Source organism: Petaurus breviceps, unplaced genomic scaffold, assembly GCF_028583685.1.
Source record: "Petaurus breviceps papuanus isolate PSGF00001 unplaced genomic scaffold, PetGlider_PUasm1.0 90681, whole genome shotgun sequence".
NCBI classification, from domain to species: Eukaryota; Metazoa; Chordata; class Mammalia; order Diprotodontia; family Petauridae; genus Petaurus; species Petaurus breviceps.
This window is the reverse complement of record NW_027187307.1, coordinates 5,549,378-5,566,716: the sequence shown is the minus strand read 5'-3', so window position 1 is coordinate 5,566,716 and position 17,339 is coordinate 5,549,378. Positions and strand designations below refer to the sequence as shown.

The window sequence follows — 17,339 nt, the reverse complement described above, 5'->3', positions numbered from 1 at the left end:
GCTCAGGGCACTATAAGGGTAGGTGACCTGCCCAGGGTCCCACAGCCAGCACGTGTCAGAGGCAGGATTCAAACCCAGGCCTCCCTGAGTGTATCCCTCCATACTGTTTAACAGATGCTTGTTGAATTGAACTAACTTTCGGTTCAAGAGAATTTAAGGGAAGTTTTTTCTTGGCTTGGGTGAACCTAATCAGACAGGAAAGGTGCCAAAGAAGCCCCTGCCAAGAAGTGGCCCTTGCCACCACCACTGCCGCTGCCACTACGCCCTAAGAAAAACATAGGGTATATTGAAGGAGGCCCCATCTGCCACGCTGCTAGAGCTGCCAGCTAGTTGTGCTGTATCATAGGCCATCAATTATGCATCTGAAGTACCTAGTGGGTAGCAGAATCCATCTCCCAGTCAGTATGGAAAAAGCAAAGGCACACTCGAGCGCAGCTGAGATACATGTGGAAATTCCAGTGATCTCTACTAGGAAAAGGGATCCCCTACAGAGAGGACACTCAATGTGGAACCCTAACTGGCCTAGCTCCTAAGGTGCCTGGGTTGGTGGCATTCAGTTAGTGGGATGGAAAACATTACTGTTGACAGAATAGAGCAATGGTCACCCTCTACCCAGGGTCAAAAAGAATCTCATTCAATCTAAGAATGGGGCAATGTAGCATCGAACTGGAAGCGAAACAGAGCTTATGGGGGGAAGAATGGCCATGGCCACAGAAATTGTGGTGTATGAAAGTCATGGACAATTATTGTGCCACAAAAAACAATGAACCTGGAGACTGCAGAGAAGCACTCGAAGTCTTATGAATGGATGCAGAGTGAAGGAAGCTAAACCAGGAACACCACATGCACAGTGGCTACAGCAATGGAAATGGAAAGGATGACATACTGAAAGATGTCTAATTATAACATCCAAGGTTGGCCCTGGGGAACAGAGGGGAAAATATCATTCTTTCCCTTTCTTGCTAAGTTGGAGGTTCTTTCCTGGCCTAATGGAATGCTTCATGTAACTTATCAACCAATAAGCAGTTAGTAAATGCCTACTAAGAGGCAGCTAGGTGGCTCAGGGGATAGAGAGCTGAGCCTGGAGTCAGAAAGACCTGAATTCAAATCAGGCCTCAGACACTTACTAGCTGTGTGATCGTTGACAAGTCACTTGACCTCTATATCTTTGCCAAGGAAACCCCACAAACAGTATTGGTGTGCTATGGTCCACAGGATCACAAAGTTTCAGGCATGACTGAACAAGTACCTACTATGTGCCACAGGTGCTAGGGATGTAAAACCAGAAATAAAACAGCTCCTGTCCTCAAGGAGACTCATCCTATATCAGAATCCATTGAGGCATTCATTAGTTTTGCTAAACTCCTCTTTCTTCCTCATCTTTAACAATTCTTTGGCACAAAGGCCAGCTCATAAGGTAGGAGAATAGGGAGGGATATCCTGAAATGAAGGTGACATGGAAACCAAATATAGCAATAAGAATGTCAAGAAGGATATGGCAAACATTAGCACAGAAACATTGCACTTGATACAGATTGGAGCTCAAAGGGACCTCAGAAGCCATCTAGGCCAGCCTCGTCATTTGACAGCTGAGGAAACTGAGGCCCAGAGAAGGAAAGTGCCTTGTCACACAGAGCCTAGATTGGAACCCAACATTTTCTCTACTACTGTACCATACTGTCTCCTGCCAGAGGGGTTCTAACTACGGATTCCAGAATTACAAGGAGAGACAGTCTGATTAAGCAAAGATCAGCAGCTACTAGGAAGAAATCCAAGAGTGGGAATCCTTGGGATGAATGTCTGCGTGTGTGCTCTCCTCTGCAAAAGCAGGGAGTGGCCATCGATAGCAGTTCAGCTTGCAGCAGCTAACACACTGGGAGTTCTACTTACCAATCTGCCAAAATAAGAACCGTTTGCCCTCACCTTGGAATGATAGTTGGGGCTTAATGAATGGAGCTGTGTAAGGTTTTTTAAGACCTAGAAGGAAAGATGCTGCAAATTATAGAGCAGCCTGGCAAATACCCTGAGCAAATAACAATTTATGTCCAGCATAAAAATTGCTGATTTCATTTTCTTTATTGCCTGTATGTCTCCTGGGGGAAGAAAGCCTTGAAAACCCATTAGTCAGATGTTAGTACTGATTCAGCCTTAAGCTAGAGGGAATCCTGTCCGACATATAAGGGTCCCACAGGGAAGGGGCCAAATCCTTCTAGGTGACTGAGTCTCTCTCTACATATATACACGTGTATGTATATATGTATATAATATGCACATATATATATGTGTGTGTATATGTACAAGTGAGTTCTTAATGAATATTTCTCAGAAATGACAATTAGATGTTATCTGTAGGTGACAAACAGCTGATTGCATCAAGCCCCAGAAGACCATTAGAGCCTCCTAAATGAGATCTAAGATCACTCAAAAGAGTTTGGTCTAACCATCCATACAAGAGAATCTAAGTGGATGAAGAATGCCTATTGTCCAGATTATGATACATATTTGGATAGAAAGGCTATAGAACAGGTCCATTAGTACATAAATCTTGGGCAGCAACTGCGAATGAACAGTGAGCTGGGCTCAGGTCTGAACAGGAGAAGGAAAGCAGGTTAGATGGCCTTGGGAAAATAGGACAATGCTTTAAGTGACCCCCAAGCTTCTCCCAAACCCATCGATTTAGCATCAATATCCTTCTAGTGATGCTATATTGGCTGAGAGTCATAGAATCCCACAGTCTCTGAAGGTCAGTAGAGAGATGAGTGGTGGATATGAACACCAGCAGCACAAAATAAGAGAATCTGAGAGAAGAGATGTGATGTCAAGAGACAGATGGCTGGCTGCAAAGGGTGGCCAGCCTGGGTGCTCCACTGGTCTCTAGGCAATATCTAGAGACACAAAAGGAAGTCCCAGCATATGTGGAAGCCCCCTGGGCAGGCTTCCTGTGGGATATGGCTCAGAGTCCTACAGGATGGGGCAGAGAGGTTACAAGGACTTACTCTCTAAGAGAAATGAGGTCAGATTGTTATGATTTCAAAATTCTCTTCAAATGTTAACATTCCAGAATCCGTGTAACTGGGTGGTAACCTTTTATTAATAAAGGATCTCTGAGAGCTTCCTTTTCCCTTTCATTCATTCATTCAAAATATGTGCCAAGTGCCTACTATGGGCAATGTGAGAGATTTGGGTGTTGGCCTAAGAGTGATCTCTTTGGAATCAGGAGATCTGGGCTAGGTCACACATGTGCATGCACACACACACACACATACACACACTCACCACAGGATCTTGGGTAAATCATTTAACCTTGCCAAGTTGCAATTTTCTCATCTGGAAACTAGGGGTATTAACTTTCATTTCCTACCTCAAAGGGTTATTGTGGGGCTGAACTGAAATCTATGGCTAGGAAGAGCTTGGGAATCCTAAAGTTTTAGAGGGATTAAAGCGGCTTGGGCCACGAGCCCCTGGTTCCTGGCTCAGGACCCCATTGTCCCCATTTCCCTGCCCCCACTAATTCACTGCCTTGTTCATTTCCACCTGGTTAATTTCCTTCCAGCTGCATCTCTGAGCCCTGCCTGCTACCCCTCCCCAATCAGGGCACGGCAGGAGAGAATGGAGGACTTTCACAACAGGTGTAAAGTGCTGTTAATGGGCTTAATCACTCAGAGGAGCAGGAAGGAAATCAATCTCCCACGTGGACCCTCCAAGCTGCTTTTCTTGGAGGGCTCTTGGTGTCCCCGGGATGTCACAGGGAGCTTTAATAAGGTTACACTACCATTATTTCATTTGGTCCCTGCACCAGCTCTTGGAGGCAGGCAGTGACAGCATTAGGAGCTCCAGGTTCCAGATGAGGAAACTGAGGCTCAGCAAGGTGAAGTGACTTGTTCCAGATCCCAGGGCTGACACATGTCAGGGTGGGGGACCTCCATCCTAGTTGGCTCAGGCATCAACTAAACAACTCCTCCCAAGTCCTGGCCAGTTCCCTGAGGAAAGTCAAGGGATCAAGGTCACTGACTAAGATGACTGACTTCTAAAGAATGTCAACAGCTGAGGCTCAGGAAGCAGCATCCAGGACTCAGACCTAAAGGGACCCACGGTCGGGGGGAGGGAGGAGCAAAGAACTGGGAGACCCATGCTCAAAGTTGGCCACATCTTTATTTTAATGAAAAATAAATGGAGGTTGAAAGGTTGAGATGGGTTCAGGCTTGGAAATGGGGCTGTAGGAAGCACACAAGGTGCCGCTGCTTGATCATGCTTAGCTTGGGCTTTTTTATTCAGTGTTAGGCCCTACTCTCCTAGATCCTGCACACATTTAATGTTTCAAATGCACTGTTAAGGCCCCTGCAAGTCATCACAGACAGGTTTCCCTAGAACTTTGCTGCCAAAATGCTTTGTCTCCAATTAGTCAGTCCCGAAAAGACCCAGGGCTTCAAAGTCCCGAAGAAGGACATGAACCAGATTCGTTATGTTACAAAGGCCTCTGGTATCTCCACAGTAACCAAGTGGACCACCTACCATCTTCAGCTTTGCTGTCCCACAAATGGGAAGCTAAAAAAAACGCATGCTTCTCCAACCTATTAAATGGTTCCTTTTCAAGTAAGGTGGCCACTAGGAAAATGCCACTAACTTGGATTTCAGGCAGAATCAGGAGAACTTTTAAGTCCTAGTCACATTTGGGGTGAAAACCAAACCAAAACAAGACAGGCCAAGCAGGTGGAGTGAATGAGCGCTGGGTCTGGAATCAGGGCCCACTCCAAATGGATCACTTCTTCCCTGAATGCCCATTGGATCATTCCTTAACCACTCTGAGTCTTAACTTCCTAATCTCAAAAACAAATAGTTTGGACTCAATGGTGATGGGATGGCTGTGTCGCTTCATATCTCCCGTGTACATTGGGGGGGGAGTGCAGTGGGTAGGAATAGAGACTTGGAATCAGGAAGACCTGAGTTCCAATTCTGCCTCTGACATTTATTAGCTGTGTGACCCTGGGCAAATGATTTCACTGGTCTGAGTCTCACATTCCTCATCTGCAAAATGGATATTAATAAGAGCGACAAGATTTCTGTAGTCACTGCCTCACGGGGTTGTTGTGACTTACCCACAAGCTCAGTTCTGCAAAGGACCTGACAGATTTTAAAGTGCTATTGAAGTGCAGTTGATCATTATGAGTAATACTGGAAAGCAGAGAATCGGGCATTCAAGGTGGGAGGAGAACTGGGATGAAGAGAGTTGCTTTAGGAAAAGCAAATCAAGGCCACACTCATCAGAAGTCTGGAACTGAACCCCTTCTTCAAGATTCCTGGGCCTTAAGCCCTAGCCAGCCCTCCAGGAAGGCTGAGCACAAGACGAGGAAATGTTCTGAGGAGAAAAGAGGCCGCTTTCAAAAATGACCATCGAAAAGGCCTCACTCCTTGACAGCTGGTGAGAGCTATGTCTATGACAAGCCCATGTTTTCCCCATCATGGCAGCTTTCCTGAGAAGAGGCATATTCTGAAGGAGGGGCTGTGTCAAGGCCCGAGGGATGGGGTTGGGGGCAGGGGGGAGAGGTTCGGATCAACATTGTTTGGCCATGCTTTGGAATCTGCACATGTAACACATCTCATCATTGATGGTGGTCTTTCCCTAAACCAAAAGACTAGAGGATCCTGGAGGCCAAGAAAACCCTTTTCTCCTCATGCCCGACTGTACCAGACATACTCTGACTGCCATCGTCTTCTCCTCTCCTGGATACTACCACCCTGTATTTACCGTTGCAGGAGATAGACACCTATCTTTAATTAGCTATGTGCAGAAGAATAGAAAGCCCTCGAGGGAAGAGATGATGATTCAGTTTTGTCTGTGGCCCTAGCACCTGACACATAGGAGCAGGCATTTCCAAAATTCATATGGAATATATAAATAAGTGATTCTAGGCTAAGAGATTTCCTCAAGCAATCAGTTGACCAGCATTCTTTGGGTGAGCAATCCCCTTCTAACAGATAAACCTATACTCTTTTCACTGGATAGCTCAGTGTTGTGAATTAAATTTAAGGTGAATTAAAACAGTTGAGACAAGCCAGTCGCTCCCTCAAGTCCCATTCTTTGGGAAACATAAATTTATGGGATTGGCACCAATAAAAGAATAGACTTCCTAGTCCTACACAACTATATCTGAAATCATATGCTTAAATCAGAAATTCATGTACATACGTACACACACACACACACACACTCATGTGCTCCCAAGCATGCATGCGTGTGCAGAATTCCACTCTGGGTCATAGATTGTTGACATGAAACTGAAACTAGACAGCACAAACTCCCAGGGAAGCCTTTGGAGGGTCTGTGCTTGTCCCTCCCCAGAGGGGTGTACATACAGAGACCATTAAGTCCAGCCCCCTCATCCATCACTCTCAGGCACCAGTTTGTCATCTGTAGAACTCAATGACCTCATAAATAACATAGAAGCAGCTTGGGCCAGAGGGGAGACAGGTGTCTTTAGGCACCGAATTTGAATTCTGCCTCACACAATAACCAACTGTATGACTATGGGCAAATCACTCCCCATCCCTGAGCCTGGGCTACCAAATGGGGAATCATATTATTTCTAGTGAGCTGAAACATGATATGGAGATTAGAGGGCTAGCCTTAGAGTCAGGAAGACTGGGTTCAAGTTTGGCCTCGGACACAACTGGCTATATGACCCTGGATAAGGCACTTGACTTCTTAGTGCCCCAGGCAACCCTAGAAAAATACATATCCCAACTGATGCATATCAGCATCAGAAGAGAGAATCTCCACAGAGAGAATCTCCACACTGGGAAATACCTACACACCCATGACTTCATAGATCCACACCAAAGAAATCTCCCCCCTATAGAACTTTTCTCATAAGTTGGTATGAGGCTCAAATTATGAAGTGCTTTAGAAATTTGATCTACTTTTAGAAAAAAATTTTTGGAGGGGGAAGGTAGGGCAATTGGGGTTAAGTGACTTGCCTAAGGTCACATGGCTAGTTTTTTATTAAGTGTCTGAGGCCAGATTTGAACTCAGGTCCTCCTGACTCCAGGGCCAGTGCTCTATTCACTTAGAATAATTTTTAAATAAATGTTTGAGTACTTTATGCTATATGTGTTACCTGTTATGATCCCAGTGACTCAGCCTCCCAGCCAATAACTATTATAGGAATCCCAATAACTCACATTGATGTACTGGTTTAAAGTTTCCACAGCAATTACCTCTGTTCCCTGCAATTATCCATAGAAAGAAAAAGTACAAGAACTTGAAAGATGAGGAAACTGAGGCCTACCACTTACATTCTGGCACCAACACTGGGTGCAGATTCCAACCTGGACCATTTCATGGCAATCATACTGAACTGTGTAAGGTAGTTTTCTTTCCTTTCCAGAAGTGACCATGAAGATACTGGCTTATTTCCATTTTGATTTTGTCATGGAAAGAGTTGGGGGGGGGCGGTTTTCTTTCAAAAATGAATCCCAGAGTCATTGAGTTAACACTCATCTCCTGAACCTCACTGGCAGTTTCCACAGGAGACAATAACATCCCCAAAGAAGGCTTCCCTTTCCTTAAAGCTAGAGTAGCAAGAAGCTTGGGGATATAAATCTTACTTCAAAATCATCTGTTTTCATTTTCACAGAAAATCAACTGGCATAGACAAAAGGAAGAAGGAGAGAAAAAGGGATGTGAGCTTAGCCTGAAGGGTGATGCCAATGGATACTTGGACATACCTCTTAATTATGTGGGCTCGGTTGTTCACGTAGTTGGCATCGAAGGAGTAGTTCTCAGTCTGAAAAAGAGGGGAAAAAAAGAACAAATACCATTAGATGGAGAAGAGTCCTATTTTCCTGCCATGAATTAAGCCCCGCACCACAGTGAGTCCCCCAAAGCATAGGATTTCCAAAGCGGAATGCACTCCCTGGTCACTGAATCCAACCCATGACCACAAAAGGCATTCCCTCAGCCAGCGCTGGCTTGAAGATGTCCTGTGAGGAGAGTCTCCCGCCTCTCCATACATCCTTTTCCCCTCGGGGATAGCTGAGCGTTAAGGAGGGAGTTGGGTGGTGGTTGTTTTCCTAATATCCAAGCCTATCTTGACATCTAGAATTTCATCTCACTGTTCTGAGTTCTGCCATCTAGGACCAAAAAACCAAATCTTCCCTCTTCCATATAACAACTTTCTCATCTCCCCCTTCCCCACCTCAAGCCACTCTTCAGCCAGTCCTCCTATGGCACGGACTCTAGACCCTTCCCCATCCTGGTCGCCCTTCTCTGAAGACTCTCCAGTTTATCACTTCCTAACCAGCAGTGCGCACAATGAAACAACCTGTCCTATTGCTTTGAGCCTAAGCAATGACACATCAGTGCCGAAGAACCGCCTCCTGCCTTCTCAGAGCCAAAGGGTCTCTGTGGGTCGAAGAACAGGCCTGCAATTCCAGCCAAGACCACTGTACCCCAGGCTCTGGGACAGCGCTGACACATGGATGCATCTGGGGACCACACAAACTACTTCCTGAAGAAGAAGCCACATGACCCACTGCCTTCACTGAAACTAATTGCTTGCTGTTCCCCAGTGGCCCAATTCTGTACCCGTCAAGTTGACTAAAAGTTCAAAGGTATTTTTTTATTATTAGCAGATAATTAACATGCTAAAATATTTATTCCATAGATATGGAAATGTGGCGAAAGTAATCCCCTACTATGGCCCCTGTTCTCACCATCTTGAATGGCACTCATACCCATGCACATGCAGCAAGCGCTTCATTTTATCACAAATACAAAAGCAAACAGGTATCATGCCTAAAACAGGGGTGGTGATGGGGGGTGGCAGGGATGGGTGAAGAGCAGTCCCCAGGGGGTCCTGAAGTCTTTCATGTGAAACAGGAAATCAGCAAGCACAGTTCTGTCTTGAGGCCTATCATTAAAATATCACCTTCTAATGTAATTCAGAGAGATTTCCTAAGCATCAGTTTTCACCAAAGCTACCGCAGAATGCCTGCGAGATAAAAGAGGTATGTGTGCGTAGGGAGTGTTGGGGGGGGGGGAGGAATGGAAAGGACATCAAGACATTAGAGCTATACCTAGGGTGGGACAACTGGGCCTTGGTCCACTGGGATACCAACAATACTTAGGCTCCTTTAGCGGATCAGAAAAAGGAATCTGCAAATCTAGCTAACAAAAATAGTGAAAATGAGATGCTCCTTGATGGCAGGCACTTGAACCCCGCCTACCAGTTGATATATTCCATGTGAGCTCCCCCCTTTAGCCCTACCCTCTCTCTTCCTTCCCTAGCAGCAATCTCATAGTGTCTTGGGATCTCTGGCCTTTGGTGCTGGAGACAAGCCTCAGCCCATTGGTCTCCCTACTCACTGTGTATTTGGTGGAAACCATCCCAGGGGGAAGAATGGCTTGTTCCAGCTCTGCTAACTGTCCAAAGAGGCCAGCCTCAACAAGGGGTGGGCCCCAGGGCAAAAAGTGCACCTTGGAGCCAGGCCTCAATTCTCAGTGACATTTTCCACCATCCCCACTCCTCCTCCCACTCCCCACCCTACACCAAATCCACATACTCTAATGTAGTCCTGACCCGAAGTAATGCCCATACTAGTAATACCCAAACTGGATGCCCTTGGAAGTACTAGGTGAGTCTTGGGATCAATGGCGGGGTTGAGGTATGCTTTCAGGAGGCCTGAGTTCTGGCTTCTTGTTGGGCCAACCCAAACATTGCCCTATCTCCACCAAGGGCAAGGGAACATGTGCATGATCCCTATTCTGAATGTCAGGTCAACCAAAGAAAGATGGAATTCATCCTTCTCTCTACACAAACATCTACTCCCATGGCCATTCCCCATGAATTACTCTCAAAGATGAAATCGTGCTTTCATTGCTGCCACCAGGGCAAGAAAAATCCAGCAAAAACCCCCGAAGAGTTAATGCCTCTGGGATTGGCTCATAAATCAGGAGTGCCAGGCTGCTGCCATGCCCACAGCCCACAAAGACCACACGAGAAGAGGACAATCTGCAAGGGTCTAGAAGAGGTCACTAAGGGAGTGTTTCTGGGGCCCTGTTGTGGTAGTGGCCAACACTGTGCTGAGTAACGTGTTTCTGTTGGACCTTCACTTAAGTCCCTCTCAATGAGCAACCCATTCCTCCTGTTAGAGCTGGGGGAGCCTGTCTGGTACCCCGCACAGCTTAGCTTCCTTGCACACAGTGAGTACCACTACAGAGATTCATTTCGAAAACTCCTTGCTGTGGCTTTTTTTTTGCATCCTTGTTTCTGCATTATGACATTGATTGCCAAAGGGTTTGGTGGCTCAGAAGGGATAAGTTAGGCATAAATTCTGTGTTGGTGTCACTGAGGCAAATTTCAAACACATTTTTCCAGGTCTCTTGCAGCAGGCTCATTTGCTGAGGACCATGCAATACCTCCCAAACCTGAAACCCCAGTTTCAGCCAGGGGGAGTGCCAAACCACTTGGATGCCATCAGCTTCCAACTGGGCAACAGTGCCAGGTCCATTTGTGTCCCTGGCCATATTAGCCTAAGACTGCTTGAAACAGGAAGAAAACTGAGAGGACAGAGAGAAGAGGAAAATGGAAAGACAGATAGAACTGTACCATAGAAATGACTTAATGTTCCCTCCCTAACTTCAGTCATTAGATCATGTATCTAGATAGGGCTGGAAGAGACTTCAGAGATCTTCTCATCCAACTCCCTCATCTTACAGAGGAGGAAACTGAGACCCAGAGAGGCGATACTGGAGAAACCACAGAATTCTAGAAATCATAGAATCTCAAAGTTGGAGGGGACCCTGGAGACCATTTAGTCCAGCCCATATCTGTCCCAGAATCCCCTTCTATGTTATAGCCAACAGTTGGGCATGGAAACTTTTGTTTGAAGACCTTCAATAAGGGGAGACCCACTGCTTCTAAGGGCCTCCCATGCCATTTTGGAGTAACTCTAGTTTTTCCTAACATCTATAACTTCTACCTTTTACTCCTGTTCTGACCCTCTATAGTCTGGAAACACGCACAACAAGGCAAATACTTTTTCCATGTGACAGCCTTTGTAATATTTATACTGGCTGACATCCAATGATCCTGTGTATATCTCCCTATGTCAAGACTTCTAGCCTGTGCCCACTTTGCAGGAATCCAGAAATCCTGGGGATGGGGGTGGGGGTAGGGAGGAGGCTTGCCTCCAGGCCTGTCACCAAAAAGACTTGTAGTAACAAATGAGGAGACACAGGCAAATATTCGTTATTTCCTATTCATAGGCCATGGTTTGCATCAGTGACGTCAAACTCAAACAGAAATAGGGAACACTGACGGGTACAGAAGAATCCTCACTGGTCACATAGCAACTTAGTTTTAAAAAGCAATATCATCTATGCTTTTATGTGCTTATTTATTTTGGTAAACATTTCCCAATTACATTTTAATCTGGTTCAGGCCACACTTGATAGTGTTGGGGGCCACATGATGGCTGCAGGCCATGTTTAACACCTCTGGCATACATGACATCATATGAAACATTTAAATGAAACTCTCACTAATAGGCCAGAGTGAAAGGGAGAGCACATGGACTGGGCCTGCCTATGGGAAGAGAGCCCCATGATTTCTCCCTTCTCTCAAGCACCGGGAATTTGGCACTGAACACATGTCAGATGCACTCAGCTATCAGAAGCTGAACAGAACTAGAGAAGTGCCTTGGCCAACTCTTCCATTTCTACTCTACAACTTAAATAAAGGGCCTCCAAATGTCTTCCTTCAGCAAAGTCCTCATTAAGAAAGACTAGTGTCTAGAACTAGAGGAATAATGGTCCTGATGAATTCGGAGTCAGGACAGATGAGGAGCACCATGGTCAGTTCCAGAGGCCACAGTTCAGAAAGTTCAGCAACAAGCTGGAAAACCTCTAGTCCAGGGATTCTTCACATTATTTAGAACATTAACTCCATGGAACATGGTCTGGTGAAGCCCATGGATCCCTTACTCAGAGCCATAGTTTTAAATGCATAACAAAAAAAAATTCATAGGATTACAAAAGAAACCAAATTAAATTTAAGTAAAGTTATCAAAATATTTTTTTCAGACCAAGTTCACAGATTCCAAGTTAAGAACCCCTGATTTAGAGTAAGGTAACCAGGATGGGAAAAGGTCTTGATATCCTGCTACAGGAGGCTTGGTTGAAAGATTTAAGGCCATGTAGCCTAGAAAATGGGAAATAAGAGAGTTGCCGACTGACATGGGAAAGATGCATTTGACTTGTTTGACTTGGCCCAGAGGGCCAAATGTGTAGAAATGGATGGAAGTTGCCTAAAGGCTGACTTAGACTTGATGTCAGGGAAAACCAAACCAAACCAAACCCCAAACCAAGCCACCTTGGGAACAGTGAGAACTGTCCAAGGTGGAATGAGCTGCTGGTGGAGGAAGTGGCTTTTCTCTCACTGGAGGTCTCCAAACAAAGGCTGGATGGCATAGAGGAGGATCTCTGCCCAGGTGTGGGTTGGACCAGGTGCTCTCTCCAGTTTCTTCCAGCTCTGAGATTGGGGGGGGGGGGGCTCTGCCATCCCACCCAAGGCTACAGAATCAAAGTAGAAAAGGAAGATAAATGAAGGACTTTTTCCCCTTTTTTGCATAAAAGTGCAGTCTCCTGATTCATCTGATTTAATCAAAATTTGCTTGACATTACCTCAATCCCCTCTCTAAGTACTCTAAATGGCAAATAGCAAGAAACATTTGAGAAGGGAAATTTTCTCTAAATGTCACACTAATTTCAATAGCGACTGTCCCCATCTCTAATGAGATGGCCAGGTTAACACAAGAACACAATAAAGAGACAGGCATGACTTGTGAGGCTGAAAAATCCAAGACTAATCTGAAAATCTAGTATCCAGTGCTCCAGCCCAAAAAGGTAAATGAGAGTCATTTTCTTATTGGCCAGTATATTTTCCCCAGCTCCTTGCTCTAGTTAAAACCCAGTGACTTGAGAATGCAGCAGAAGCAGGTTTCTCCCCCTGCCCCAAGGAGAGTAAAACCATACAGGTGGGAAATGGCAGAAGCAGGATTTGAACCTATTTCTTCTGATTCTGAATTTGGTGGTCCTTGGAAGATTACCTGGTTCAATACTACCTCCCCCCTTCCCTTTCATTTTGAATTATGTTTTCTTTTTAGAAAAAAAAATGGAAGCTAAAGATTCTAAGAAAGGTTAACTAGAACCATATAATGAAGGGCTTCAAATGTCAAGATAAGAAATTTGCACTTTATCCACAGGGAGCCACAGAAGATTCTTGAAGAGAGGAAAGAATGCTCTGGGAAGACTGATTTGGCAGGTGTATTGAGGATGACGTGGAAAGGTGAGAGATTGAGACTATCTTCAAATGTAACCTAAGATCTCATTAGCTTTTTGGGATGCCACTTCACGACAGGCCCTCATGGTGCCTTTTTTTTCCAGACAAACTGCTGTCTCCCATCTTCTGTCTATGAAGTTGCTTTTGCAAACCCACAAGACTTTGCAGGCAACTCTCTAAGATTATAAGCTGCAACAGAGGAAGTTTCTTCTTTGGGGGCTCTATACACCAAAGATAGCACAGGTCTGCTCTCCTCCCCACCAAAAAAAAAAGCTTTACACTTGTCCTGTTAAGCTGCAGCAGGCAATTCTGTAACATCCTGTGTTAGATACTAGTAATTGATCTGCATTGATGGAATGAGTTTCCACGATGAGACTCCCCTACCTATAAAATGACAGGTGTAGATATTTTTCAAACGAATACCTCATGAGATCTGGCTAACATCCTAGCATACTGGAGCAGGGAAGTCAGCCCTTTGAGAGAGGACAAAGACACTGTTAAGGATCCTTAAAGGTGAGTGGCCAAAGGGCAGTTTCATGGCCCCAGGCAGTGCCCAAACTGCCCCCAGCTTTTCTATCCAATGCACCAGGGCAAACAAAACTTTCTGACTGAAGAGATCCCATCCACCCTCTGGCATATAGAGCCTGTTAGCCTGCCTGTCTGTTCTCAGACAGGTTTACTGTATCCTAACAGGCCTGCCCGCTTTACATTCACCACTTCTTGGTTACAAGGGGACCAGGATTCTGAGCCTGAGGCTAGGCCAGCCAGTTTGAGCAATGAGGGAAGGGACAGCAGAGGAAAGTCTGGTGGGTGGCTCTCTTCCACCCAACCTGTAGCCCGAGCTTTGGAGAATGATTGGGAGGGTGGTGCCTTCTCTCATCTTTCTGGCCTTTCTGGCCCTTCTGCCCCGTTCCCAATATGAGCACCAGTAGGTGAGTAGCTGCCTGGGCACAGGACAAAGGCAGCCACCTTCCCCATACCTTACAGCTTGCCTGGAGGGAGGCTAGATACAGCCTGCTGGTGGCTGTTACAAAACAGGAATTTTTAAAGAAATTCACTGTATCCAGTGATTCTAATTGAGTCTATTAAACACCTAAGGACCTACCCCACTGGGAGTGGTTTTCAAAATGCCCAACTAACTAAAGAGTCTCATAACCTGATGCCTCCCTGCCCCCCCCCAACATATGTAGAAATGGACATAGGAAATCTCTGTGGAAAGCTAACCCTTGTGCCTAGCTCTGCTTGGCTGTAGGAGAGCTCCCTGCCCCATCTCTAGAATTGGCCGTGGACATGCCCGACCATGTACCTTCCCTAATGAGAGGAGGGATAAGAGGGTTCCTGGATCAGAGAGAAGGCAGAGTCACTGACTCCCACAGTGCTGGCTGCTTTTCTCCAAGGCTTCTAGAGGCTTCTAAGGGAGCGCCTTTCCAAGCCGAGAAGGGGAATCCCATGTGGCTGTTAGCCAGGATGTCAGCTCGAAAATGAGTTGCTTCTGGAAGCAACTCCCTCATTCATGAGCAGCTTGGTACAGCTCAGGCCTTTGTTGGTAGCTAGATCATGCCACTGACTCAGTTTCCAGCCCACCAAAGGTGCAGATCCCTTTCAGATGAGCTACTGCCTAACCATCAGCTTGGACTTGGGATCCCTTATTCGATTTCACGGGGCAGCCCTCTAAGAACATTCAATTGTACCCTAGGTACCTATCCTTGCTGGTGGCAACTTAGGAAATCCTTCACAGCGAATGCAAATCACATGTTTGGATATTTTAAAAATTCTAATGATACTCATCATCATATAAGATTTTGCCCAAAGTCAAAGACACCCTGCCTCAGACCCAGTCAGGCTGCCCTCTGGCCAGACCAGGGAATACCTTCACAGGTCAGCAGTCCAAGCACAGGGGTGGTGCCTGCTTCCTAACAAATCTACTCCTCTGGGACCCACATCCCCCTCCCCACAGTTCCAAGAGGGTCAAGGCAAACAGAGTTTGCTATACTCAAAAAGGTCTACTTCTCCAAGCACTCTTCTGAAGAGAACGGATCCATGTCTTTTCTCTATCCCTTCAGGCCTTATTCCCCTCTCCTACCCCCAAAAGAGAATATGAAGCCAGGATCAAATTATAACCAAAGTGCCTTTGTCCCACTGGGTGGGTGTTCTCTGCCTGTTTAATTTCACCAGTCCTATTAGCTCCCTGGAAATGAACATGGAAATGCATGACTATATACCCAAACGGGATTTAAAAGGCTTCCAAAAATCAGCCTCTCAAGTAGAAGATGGGGGAGGAATGCCTATACAGTATTTCTTCTGAAAAAATATCTCAAGGTCTGGGTGGATAGCAAATTTAATCCAAGTCAGCATTGAGACATGGCAACAAAAAAAAATTAAATGTGATCTTGGGCTGCACGAAAGAAGGCCAGCTTCTCAGAACAGGGAGGCAAGAACCCCACTATACTCTGCCCTGATTGCAAGACATCTGCAGCAACATATAGAGAAGTTGAAGAAAGTTACAGATGAGTGCAACCAAGATAGGAAAGGGCCTTGAGACCATGCCATGTGAGGATCAGCCAAAGGAAATGAGTGCATTTAGTTTGGAGGAGAAAAGCAGATGGTGGGGGAGAGGGGAGTTGCTATTTCAAGTATTTGCAGGGCTGTCCTGTAGAAGAAAGATTAGACTGGCTGTCTGACCCCACAGGACAGAAAACCCAAGAAAAATGAATAGGGGGAAATGTCAACCTGGGGGATTCAGGCTTGCACTCAGGAAAGACTTGCTAACAATGAGAATTCTCCCCAAATGACATGAACTGCCTCCGGAGACGCTGGCTTCCCTTTTTGACTGGTATTGAGGCAGAGGCTGGCTAGGGGGGCTACATCTTGGATATGTCAAGTCAAATAGTCACTGAGGCTCTTTTCAGCTCTCCTAGTCTGCGGTGGGCAAAGGCCTTTGAGGCAGCGGCTGGCACCGTGGCAGGATTGGGAGGGGGGCACTGCTTTGCTAAGTGTTGTACAGGATTCAAGTGCAGCAGCTTTTCAAGGCTGGGAAGAGCCACGTGGCTAATACCCAAGCAGGCCAGACTAAAGGCAGCCTTTCATTGTCCCCCAGGGAATTTCTCTGAGGCCATTTAGCTGTTCAGACCACCCAGGAGTGAGGTAATCTGGCCTGAGTACAGTGTCTTTCTCTGAACTCCTCTCCGAATTTAGCCAAATTTGGCTTTGAAGGAAAGCTCTGTATTAGCCCAGGTTGCTACAAAGGACAGTTCTGAAGGAGCCCCACATGGCCAAAGGCTTGCAAAGCCAACTGGAAAGAATGGCTACAACCTGGAGACCCCAAGGCCTGGCTCAGTGAAGTTCCCTGGAGTCCCAATGAGGTGCTTGGCCCATCTCCAAGCTCTGGGCACTACTCAAGGTGGGGGGGGGAGAGACAAGGCCTTCCCCCCTGTGCCTCATCAAGGTATGAAGGGAAGCCCTGGCTGGTGGAAGCTATGCCAACAGTCAGAGTTCTGGCTCAGACTAGCCTGAGCTCCCGCTATAAAGGACAGAGCTGACGCCCAGACAAGGGGAGTGAGCTGCCCAAGATCCCACAGCTAGCAAGTTGATAGAGCCAGGATTTGAACCCAGGTCCTCCAATTCCAAAATCAGTACTGTTACCATTTGTGTGAGTGGGAAAAGGCCCATACCACTGAAAGTACAGGCTGTTGGGATCCAAAGGCTTCAGCAGTCTGGCAGTACCTGTTCTGAGGGATGAAGACTCCTAGCAAAACAGATTGATAGGAGATGAACTGTAAGGTTGGATCCAATCCCCAGTCAAACTTTCCCTTCCCACAAGAAGCTGGCTCTCCCCGGGAGACACCATCCTCCCAGGGGAATGCCTCCCAGAGCTGAACCGCCATCCTGAGAAGTGAAACGGGCAACATGTTCAGACCACTTTGCAGTCACACGGTGCCTTTCATCCCCAAATATCAAAGCTCTTTATGAGCAAGTAATGATGATTGTGCCCACAGGACA

The 17,339-nt window shown here is 46.2% G+C and overlaps 1 protein-coding gene across 4 annotated transcripts in view; it reads right to left on the bottom strand.

The window, feature by feature from the left end:
• PCDH19 (protocadherin 19) overlaps window positions 1-17,339 on the bottom strand; it is a 111,017-nt gene that overhangs the window by 41,727 nt on the left and 51,951 nt on the right. For all 4 annotated transcript variants that reach the window (XM_069065277.1, XM_069065278.1, XM_069065279.1 and 1 more), the window contains one exon: window positions 7,726-7,784. In XM_069065277.1, the coding sequence (XP_068921378.1) occupies window positions 7,726-7,784 (59 nt within the window). The remainder of the gene's footprint in view (window positions 1-7,725; window positions 7,785-17,339) is intronic.